Source organism: Tachysurus fulvidraco, chromosome 16, assembly GCF_022655615.1.
Source record: "Tachysurus fulvidraco isolate hzauxx_2018 chromosome 16, HZAU_PFXX_2.0, whole genome shotgun sequence".
NCBI classification, from domain to species: domain Eukaryota; kingdom Metazoa; phylum Chordata; class Actinopteri; order Siluriformes; family Bagridae; genus Tachysurus; species Tachysurus fulvidraco.
Genome location: NC_062533.1, coordinates 5,995,783 through 6,006,910, shown reverse-complemented (window position 1 = coordinate 6,006,910; position 11,128 = coordinate 5,995,783). Strand labels below are relative to the sequence as shown.

The following is an 11,128-nucleotide window of genomic DNA, read 5'->3' as shown; positions in this document are numbered from 1 at the left end:
TTTTTCTGAAGAACTGTGGGTAGCTTAACTGCTCATGATAAACAGGGGTTAAACATTTTTTATTGAGCTGCTGACTGCAAAATATTTCAAAAATTCAGGGGAACCACTCCCCCATTGCTGGATATGCACCATTACACTTAAAAATCAGTTCACGGCTAAACCAGTTTTATTTAATAGATCATTTTCCACGACGCAAACGAGCTTCGTCATTATCTCACAATTCCGATTCAACATGCAGTCGACGCTGCAAAGACACGAGTCATATTCTCTGTGGCGCAAAGATCCGAATCAGTAACCACAGACAAAATGTTTGTTGCTTTTCAGTCCAGTCTTGTATAAGCGTGTGTGCACATAAACAGTGTGTAAAATCGAATTCATTGTGTGTGTGTGGGTGTGTGCGTGCGTGTGTGTGTCAGTGTCCGTTTCTTTCCCCACAAGTTATGCACTGCATGGTGTTCTAATTTGCACTTTATTATTTATTGTACAAAAATAAGAGAAGTAAAAAGAAAAGCTGTATTGAGATTATAAATCCATATTGTCTTTGTGGTTATTGGAAATAGATTCATGTTAGCAATACAAATAAATACGGTCCAGATATGCTAGGATGGATTATCCAAACATACCTGTTCATGCATATTAGTGTTGTTGTTTTTTTTTCCATGATCTGGAATCTGTTCATTCATGAAGACTTACAATACTATACTTCTATGTGTAATATAAACTGTTTTATAACAGTTGAAATATAACCTTTTCTTTTTTTTTCTTTTTTTTATATATGGTCTAAAGCAGATAAGGCATATACCATACATATAATCATATAACTGTACACAGATGTAATACAAACAAAGCACAACAAGAGTCAAGCTGTCTTTCTGTCAGGTGATTATGTTTTGTAAAGACTAAGACTACTTGAAAAATAAACCGAGGCGTAAAAATAACTACATACTGTACAAATGCCATATAGTCTTAAGTCAGAAACTATATCATCTTAGTGGATCCTTAACCAAATGATTGGTTCTTTGTTGCTTTGGCATATTTTCCAGTTTAACTTTGTGTCTTCTGAGCTCTTTGTATTATACAGCAGGTTTACAGCCAACATTATCTAGAAGGAATCTTGACTCGGATTTCTCAGAATAGCATGGCGGAAGTAAAAACACCCAGCTTCCACAAGGAAAAATAATAACATGGTACAGCACACTTGTTGCTGAACATTCCTCCATTCAGAGTCCTTCTCAGGTAAAACGGGAGTAAAATGAACCCCACCTTGAACCATGTGTACACCGCGTACATGCCTACGCCTCATTTTTCTACAGGCCTGACAGCATTCTTTCACATCAGCCAGGGGGAAGAGTTGCAGTCGAGTTCTTTACATAATGTAGACAGAAGGAAGCATACGTTGAAGTCTTTTAAAAACGTCCACAGCGTGTCAGCTGGTGAAGCAAGAGCAACTGAGTAAATATCTGAAATATCAGCTGAGAGCGCAGCAGAGATTGTTAACCTTAAGCAAACATCTTAATCACATACATGGAATAAATGCCTGCTGTTCACCCCATGACGATGTCAGCGTAGGAATCTGGAGGAGGAAGTATCTGCAGACCTACTTCCTGTTTGAGGCTTTACGGGATAAAGGGAAGAGGATGAAAGACAGGTTAATGAAACACCTTCCTGACAACATAATTGTATGCATTCTACATGCAGAACCAGTCTGCCAGCATAGCACACACATAGCACAAAATCCCCCGACACATGGACGGAGTGAGGTTTTTAATCTGTCAATCTAAAAAAAAATTATAATGATTATATATAATAATAATATTAATAATAAAACACTTACGAACTGACTGGTTCCTGAACACCGACGACAGGCATCACTGGTTCTTTGGTTCTTTGCACCAAAAACAGGCAGAACAAAATGTCAGAAGGAAACACGAATAGTTTCAGACACTATATTACATTTTTCTGTTCAGATATTAAAAAAATGAATAAAGGAAGAGTGATGAGTCTTACGGTGTGTCGCTCTGCAGTACGGGGACGGTCGGCTGCGCAAAGAAGGTCGTCAGTTTATGAATCACTTCTCGTCCTCCACTGTAAAGACACACACAGTGGTGACTCAGACTGTGACAGAACACTCAGAGCCATGACACACTCGGAAATACCCATTCTTAAATAAAGAAATACGATTTATTATTCATTCTGGATGTTATCAAGTCATTTCTGGTAATAATTTAGTTCTGGCTGGAATCAGTTCAATTCAATTTTATATGTGAAGTGACTTCAACACTGGAAATTGTCTGAAAAAAATACATATATTAAGTAGAGTTTAGTTCTGATTTAATAATGTGGATTAATGTAGTGAATTTCTTTACTGTAACAAATTTACTTAAACCCGATTAACTGACAAGTCCATAACAGGTCATCAGAAGTTACTGAGAAGATGAGAAGAAGTTTTATGTCTATGCTTATAATAACATCAAGCTCCATAACAATGATTTCATAAAACTAGCACGAGTTACACAGACGCTAAATGCTTAAAAGCTTATGAATTAAACAAGAGCAGAATTTTTAGCCCCTCGTGATCGGCCGTCATCGAAACAGCTCTATTTTCATAACATTTCTATACAACTTGCTTGCAGAAATGTAGGTATTACTGTCGGTGTAAGCATGTGAGTAATACATGACTGTATATCTTTAAGTAATGAAAAATATTCATGAGATCATTCAAAGCAAATGTGTGAAAACTGTCAGCCAGACTGTCACTTACTGAGCAGTATCAGTTCTATCAGTATGTGCTGGTAGAGCAGGATCTGTCTTAGGACCTGAAGATTGCAAGATTAGGAAATAAACAATATTTGAAACATATAATGAAATACATTTGACTTGAAGTATATTATTTAGAAACACCTATGAATGATGTAGTAAGAATAATGAGACTAATAGAAAAAGTGTGCAGCTTTGGGACTGACAAGCCTGCAGCTGCTATATTTTAAAAGGTTAAAAGAAAGAAACAGTCACACAAGTCTTATCATATCCAAGATAAACGTATCAGCGTGACGCCAATCAGCAGTTAATTATAACATGCGGTTCCTGCGTGGTTAGAATAAAACCCTAGGGTCACACTGGCAGATAAAACCTGACACACACCGACCACAAAACACATTGCTGGTGGTTAGCAATGGTAAAAATTTATTACTATGTACAAAACAATGTGCAATGAGTTCACTATACAACTTAAATTTTTATCATTCTAATATTCTTCCTCATATCTGAATGACTCATGAAGTCTGCTATCTACTATGGAGAACAAAAACACGCTTTCTTGAGACTCACCGCTGTCTGGAATAGCCAGCCGCTGGTTCAGAACTCTGAAAGTGTGTGTGTGTGTGTGTGTGTGTGTGTGTGTGTGTGTGTGTGTGTGTGTGTGTGTGTGTGTGTGTGTGTGTGTGTGTGAGAGAGAGAGAGAGAGAGAGAGAGAGAGAGAGAGAGGGAGAATTGTACAGTTGTTACAGTGGACAAGCGCCAACATTCAAAAGACAAGAATATTTAAGAAAATTATTTACATTAGAGAGAAGACACACTTTGTCTCGATACTCACATATCTGTGCTGTGATCAGCTGGGAAAACGGTGTCGTCATCGTCACCCCACTCCTCACTGTCGTCTTCGACTAAGGATACAAAACATTCCAGTATTTACCTTATTTACCCAATAACAGCCATTAAAACGAATGAGAGAATATCCAGTATGTTCTTGGACGTTCAAGAATCAACCCACTGCAAAATGTTTAGCAGTGCCATGCATTAGAAGACTTTTCTTATTTTGCAGAAACAGACCAGAATAATTCACAGTCCAAAAGATGATTAGACCGAACATCTATAAAATAAACCTACAAGAAAGGTAGCAAAGCAAATCATGACATTATGTATAAGTGCCTATATATGAGGATTAATATTTACTTACAGCTCTCTTGGTTCAGACTGTAATGTGAAGACCTGCAAGAATAAAATCACTGCATCAACACACGCATTGCAACCTAATGATGATAAACAAACAGATTATTGACCGAATTTAAAGCTATAAAGTCTTACATGTCAATACTGGGTGCCTTTGAGTCTATTATCCCATTAATGCTGGGCTTATTGTTAGCTTTAGCTTTATTCCCCATCACCATCATTTCCTCAATATCCAACTCCACACTCTCCACCGGGATATAGCCATCTGAAAAACAGACAATAATACAATAGAATATGTTATAGTGGAGGATAGACTGGATGCTTAGGGCAGTGGTGGCTCAAGCGATTAAGGCTCTGAGTTTAAGCCTTGGCACTGCCAAGTTGCCACTGTTGGACCCTTGAGCAAAACCCTCCACTGTCTCTGTTCCAGGGATGTGGTATTATAGCTGCCCCTGAGCTCTGACCCCAATCTCTTCAGTGTGCTGCAGTGCATATGTGGTGATAATAATGGCTTCCATGCCATAACTAACTTATTATTTTGTTTGTATTGAACTGAAACCTATATTCAGTAAACTGTATGTACACTATACATAGAAGCCACATATACATTACAGCACAGTGAAATTCTTCCTTCACTTATCCCAACTTTGGCGGTTGGGGTCAGAGCACAGGGGCAGCCATGATACAGTGCAGCTAGAGCAGAGAGGGTGAAGGCCATTGCACAAGGGCCAAACTACCTGAACCCCGATCCACAACCCGGAGCTTTAACTGCTTTAGCCACCACTGCCCCTATTCCTTATTGACTGTTTTGTTTCATTTTCTTGCTCTGAAGCAGAATGATTGATAGCCAGGATGTTGTCTGACCAGATGTTGATTACTATAATTCACCCTTTCAAGGTGGGGCATTTCCTGATCATCTGAGATGAATCATCATTGTTTACTTCACAGCAAAACACTGTTGTTTTGTACCTAGTATAACATTTTGCCTTCCAGCCAGTTAGCAGTGATACAGCAAATGTAAGCCTAAAAAATCTCAGTTCTCTCTCAGCTAAATGTGACTATATCGTCTCTCTCTCTCTCTCTCTCTCTCTCCCTCCCTCTCTCTCTCTCCCACCCCCTCTCTTTCCCTCCCTCCCTCTCTCTCTCTCCCTCTCTTCCCCCCTCTCTCCCTCCCTCTCTCTCTCTCTCTCTCTCTCTCTCTCTCTCTCTCTCTCTCTCTCTCTCTCTCTCTCTCTCTCTCTCTCTCTCTCACACACACACACATGAAACTGCAATCTAACAGCTAGGGTTTCAAAATTTTCTCCAGATAAACACAGCTGATATAGAAAATAGCAGCTGTCCAAATGGCACACATATTATGTTTAACCCTTAATTTCATATCTGCTTTATCACGTTATTGTTTAAGCTCACTCACATTTGTTTGTACTGTCCCTGGCCAGCCATTTTCCTTTCGGGCAGTCTGTGGTGCGAATGATGCTGACGATATCTCCAGCTTTTATCGCCAGATCATCTTTCCGGCCCTTGGTGGTCTCTGTCACTTTAGCTTGGTACAGGGCCTCCTCCTCTCCTGTGATCTACAGACATATATCAAAAGAAAGATATGCGGAGGCACGGAAGTGGGCGGAGTTGTTTATTTATTTATTTATTTATTTGTACTGTATTATGAATACCAAACCTTTTCAAAATAAAGTCCAGAATAATGCATAAACCTCCATCACTGCATTGTCATACCTTGAATTTCTTCTTTAATTCATTTTCTTTCTTCTCCTTCTCTTTCTGTTCCTTCTTTTCTTTTTCCTTCTCTTTCAGCTCCTTCTTGTCTTTTTCCTTCTCTTTCAGCTCCTTCTTGTCTTTTTCCTTCTCTTTCAGCTCCTTCTTGTCTTTTTCCTTCTCTTTCAGCTCCTTCTCCTTTTGCTCTTTCTTCTTATCCTTCTGTTCCTTCTTTTCTTTCTCCTTCTCTTTCTGCTCCTTTTCTTTTTCCTTCTCTTTCTCTTTGTCCTTCTGCCTTTGTTTTTCTTTCAACTTCAGTTCCTTGTCATCTGAGACAGAGTTCTTTCTGTAAGTATAAAAATAAGAAATAAAATTAAAACTATTCTATTAAGAATAACAAATAAAATTGAAATACAGATTAAAACCTACTTGGAGAATAATGTTTTCTTGGGGAGTTCCTCTGTCTGTACATAAAGATATTGCACACAAAAAAACCAAAACAATTAATGAAAATCCTTCACATTATATATAAATATATAATATATATAGTACTATATATATATATATATATATATATATATATATATATATATATATATATATATATATATATATATATATATATTAGACTGTTTATTCAGCTTGCTAACTCCTTAAGTGCCATAATCTTGTAATCTTGTAACCTTTCACTCTGCACATTCCTCTTCAATGCCATAGCCTTAGAAGCATTTCTGTAATTCTGTAATATTTATTTACTGTATATGCTTCCATATATTCCACTTGCTCTAAATATGCTAGATATTTATCTGCACTTTTGCACGACTGCTACATTTTGCACTTCTGGTAGATGCCAAAATGCATTTTGTTGTGTACCTGTACAATGCAATGACAATAAATTTGTATCTATCTATCTATCTATCTATCTATCTATCTATCTATCTATCTATCTATCTATCTATCTATCTATCTATCTATCTATCTATCTATCTATCTATCTATCTATCTATCTATCTATCTATCTATAGCTAGCGCTAAAATCAAATACAATTTCTTTTATCCTTCTTTGATCCTTGTATCTTAATTCGGAAACTACAGCAACTCAGTATAAAAGAATTATATCTCATATTGTTGTAAGTCAGCGATGATATATAGATAATATGGTACTTACCACAACTGGTGTTTCAGCATATGGATCTAAAATTTAAAAAAATCAAATATTTAATATGTATAAATAGTTTTTATCTCTTGGTACATTACTATGGAATTACTATTAAGTTGAAAATACTTATTTGCTTTAGCCTAATGAAGGTGTGCATTTACTCATTCTATCAAAACAAAAAAAAAAAGCTACTCTATGAACGATGCTGATAATATCCACAGAAAAAATGTGGCACAGAAAAAAAGGTTGGTTTCATACTCTTAGGAGATCCTTTGCGTGGTTTCTTTGGTGCTTTACTTTTCTTTCCGGTTGCCATGTCTTCCAAATCTGTGCTGCTGTAGCTGAATTGTTTTCTATGGTAAAAGAAAGAATATCAGTTGCTAATGCATCCATTTAGCTAGCAGGAACACGCTAAAGAATCGTGGTTACTTTAAGAACAAACAAGGACATGATTTAAGATATATACTCCTGGTCTGTGTTCTAAATCATTTAATAAATCTTAAAGATTTACCCTGTTGGAGATAGCAGAGCTGGACTGGAAAGAGAGTTTGTTGCTGAATGTGAATATTCAGTAGCTACTGTCTTGGGAAGTCCGGTATCTGTAGAGTCCATACGTAGGTTTTGATTTTTGGGATTTAAGTGTTCGAAAAATGTTCCTTCATGAACTGATGTGACAGAATTCCCATGATCTGGAGCGTTGTCTTGTGACCCAACTCTTTCAGCTAAATCCCAAATTTCTGTATCTTCACATCTTGAATCCTTTGGGTTAAATTCAGCAGGAGCTTGAATAATTATTTCTGTAACAAGAATAATGTTGGGTCATATTTATTCCAAGTAATGCCTAGAGAAATCTACTGCATGGACTGTAAAAGAACTACTGTATGTAAATGCCTATTTGCCAAAGTTTATTTTCAAAAAGGTTTCAAACTTGACCTATTTACAGTATTATCTAATGAATTTCATACTTTGAGTATCAGACTGTAAGACACCGTTGAGAGTCGACAACATACAGCCATTCAGTATACAGTGGTTCAACACAGCAGGTGGGTTCAGATTCCCACACAGGAGGTTAATATTATTAACCTTATTAACCTATGCTATCAAGGATTAGCAAAATCCCTAATCTTAAAATTCACACAAAAGATCTGATACCAGCCCCCAGGAAAACTGCTGACTGGTAAAGGGAATCACATTTTCACATTTTCAGTATATAATGACAAATGATCCTGTCTACTACTCAACCTACACTAAAAATCTTCAGAAAAAGGGAGCATGAGGCAGCACGATTCCTGCCCCAATGGGGCTCCATAAGCTATTTGTGCTGTTTCCATATTTTATCACTAGGTGGAGGTGCATGCAGTACCACAATTGAGCAAATGGTCAAATGGTAACTCATATCTGTCTAATACCTTTATTTTTTTTAAAAAAATCTCTGGTCACTCAAAGTATAACTAGTATCTCAACAAAATTTTAAATGGATCTGTCGATGACTATCAAAATGTGTTGAAAGGTTGATATATCCGATTGAGCTCTGACCCACCTGACACTATGGATGATCGACCACCGGTATATATTTATCCAAGTATTTGCTATCTTGTTAAAAGAGATTCCTATGCCGAGGTATCATGAACTAACTCAACTGAACTAACTAACAATTGTCTTAAGATAGCTTAGCTATGACTGTATAATACTAATACTACTACTAATAAAAATAACACTAATACAGTTCTGCTTCCAATTACACTCAAGGAATACATACTCTTCCTGCAAACATTAAATATAAAAATATAACAATGGAAAAGTCTCATGCATGGTTTGAGGTAGTTCTACCTTTGTCCTCCAGGGGCAGACTTGGCTGAATAGTGGACTTCATGTCTTTGCTTGGTGGCTGAGGTGGTTTCTCTGGTGTGAGACCACCATTTGGGACAGACGGCAGGGGCTTTCTGGGAGGAGGTGGAGGAGGCATAACAGGTTTTTGCACAACCACCATCTTTGGAGCAGGTGAACTATTCACTGAAGACAGAACTGACAGGTTAACAATCAAGTATGCTCCAAAACTGCATAATCCAGAGACTGCATTAATACATGCCAAACACAATCAGTCATATGTGGTAGTACTTGGCAGATGACTCATACTGAGAGCTCCGTCATCCTGTATATGAAAGACATCTTGCACTGCACCATCCCAATAGCATTTTTCAGATGCTTTACATACCAACACATACCAACCCTCCAAATGTAAAGTCCATCCCAACACATGAAAAAAAGTCTAACAGTGAATTTGTATATCTGCATAACTTATTAGAAGTCCACCATCCTGTAATTTTTTTTGGTTTTTGTTTTGTTTTATTTTTTTAAACTTGGCTTGTAGGTTGTTCCTGCGTTTTTAAAGATCTTGCTATATTACTGCAGGTAGCTATTTCTTTTATTAATAAAACTTTATTATAATATTATACTTGGTACTTTAATTACTGCTTATAAACACAATTATCCACTGCATAAAATCATGCACATACTGTACAGGACAAGAGCTTTATATCACATCATACATTCAAATTGGAGGGGATTATATTATATAATACTGATATTATACAAATTTGCTATTATTTCTTCGCTGAGCTTTCTTATAGTGAAATGTATAGCACCAGCTGATGGGCTGTATGGATATCCTAAAGATCACCATGATATTGTTGGGGATGGTACAGTACCACACAAACACCCAGAAGATGGATGTGGATGTTCATCTAACCCTAGCCAAAGACTGCAGTTGGAATGCAGCTGATGTCTCAGTCATTAAACAGTCAAAAAATTACACTATGTTATGATATACAAAAAGTTAAATCTGTAATGAAATCAGAAGTGACGCTGATGCTCATGTTTCTTTCAAAACTCTTAGCATTGCTTGACTCTACTGTACACAGTAATAGAATAGTAATGATCTATAATTGTACTATCAAGTGCCAGACAAATGATAATGATTTCCCTTGAAGGTTTCTTCCTCATTTGATCGCAGGGAGATTGTTCTTGTCAGCATTGCATCTGACTTCCTCATTATGGATCAATGTAATTTTTAAAAGCGTCCAATAAATGACAGCAAAAACAAATGGGAATAGCCAAAATGGGTAGACAAAAAAGGCTAGTTCAAATGGCCACTCTTTAGAACAATGCTAAGCAGAAAAGCATCTCAGAACAAGCCGAACCTTGAGGCAGATGGACTACGACATCAGAAGACCGCATTGGTTTCTATTCTTGTCAACCAAGAACAATAACAGTGGGGTGGGGTGATTCTGCTGCCTCATATTTGGCTGAATGGGTAATTGCATGAATGATTAGAGATACATATGTTCCAATTGAAGTATCTAGACTAGTACAAAACCTTCTCTGAACATTGAATTAAAAATGCTTGGCCAAATCTCTATTGAACAGAAATGTGCAATACAAAAGATTTTAAGAACTTATAAACTTTAATAAACCAAACACAAACTTACTGTGATCTTGTTTATTGAGAGATGTTTCATGAGGCTTGATGTTATACTCTGGGTTTGCTGCTTTTTCTGCCTTGCCCTCATAGTCAACAGGGGGGATATCATGAAGATTCACAATAGGTTCAGGGGCATTTGAGGCATCCACATGGAAAACTGGTTCAGCATAGGCTGCCTCTGGTGGTGAAGGGACAAGTGGAGAATTGCTAGGCAAATCTTCTTCAAATACAGGCAGAATTTCAGGAGTGGATAACCGATTCCCCACTGTAGTCTTTCGCTTAGCCTTTTCTAGAAGTTTAAGCAGTCGTTGATCACAAGGGTTATGCTTAACAGGGGACATCTCTTCAGCTCTTGCTAGAGCAGAGACCACTGAAGTGGCTGTGGGTGAGTTGTGCAATGGAACTTCCAAGGGTTTCTCAGTGTGGTCATTCAATTTGGGTGATTCAGTTACCCTGTTTTCTGGTATTGTCTCAAAGTCCATTGATGGAGATGTGCTTGCTGGTAAAGGACTGAATGTGAAAACAAGATCTGAATGTGAAAAAGAGGAATCTGTATGATATTGTGGAGGACTTTGGAGAATTGGAGTAGCAGAAAGGGAAGCCCAAGGAAACGAAGGCTCAGAAGTAGCACGAGAAGAAATATCTACATCAGACGGGCCATCAGAAAAGTCCTCAGGAATGATTGGAGGTGGAATGTTCATATCAAAGCTTTCAGAGCTTTCTGGAATTGACGTGGCATCTTCTGGTAAACCATCTGTAAAAATATCTGCTGTTGGACTTATGGCATGGGAATTATGTCTAAGAGGAATTTCTTGCCTTGGGATCTCCAT

The 11,128-nt window shown here is 37.4% G+C and overlaps 1 protein-coding gene across 1 annotated transcript; it reads right to left on the bottom strand.

The window, feature by feature from the left end:
- Positions 1 to 452: 452 nt before the first annotated feature.
- On the bottom strand, positions 453 to 5,735 carry LOC113658710. The gene is made up of 11 exons (XM_027171258.2): positions 5,680 to 5,735; positions 5,363 to 5,522; positions 4,084 to 4,213; positions 3,956 to 3,987; positions 3,593 to 3,662; positions 3,328 to 3,362; positions 2,762 to 2,816; positions 2,008 to 2,085; positions 1,835 to 1,885; positions 1,525 to 1,614; positions 453 to 1,430 (listed from the first exon to the last, which is right to left on the bottom strand). The coding sequence occupies exons 3-10, from the start codon at positions 4,167 to 4,169 to the stop codon at positions 1,545 to 1,547; spliced, it is 477 nt and encodes a 158-aa protein (XP_027027059.2). The 5' UTR covers positions 4,170 to 4,213; positions 5,363 to 5,522; positions 5,680 to 5,735; the 3' UTR covers positions 453 to 1,430; positions 1,525 to 1,544.
- Positions 5,736 to 11,128: the final 5,393 nt, after the last annotated feature.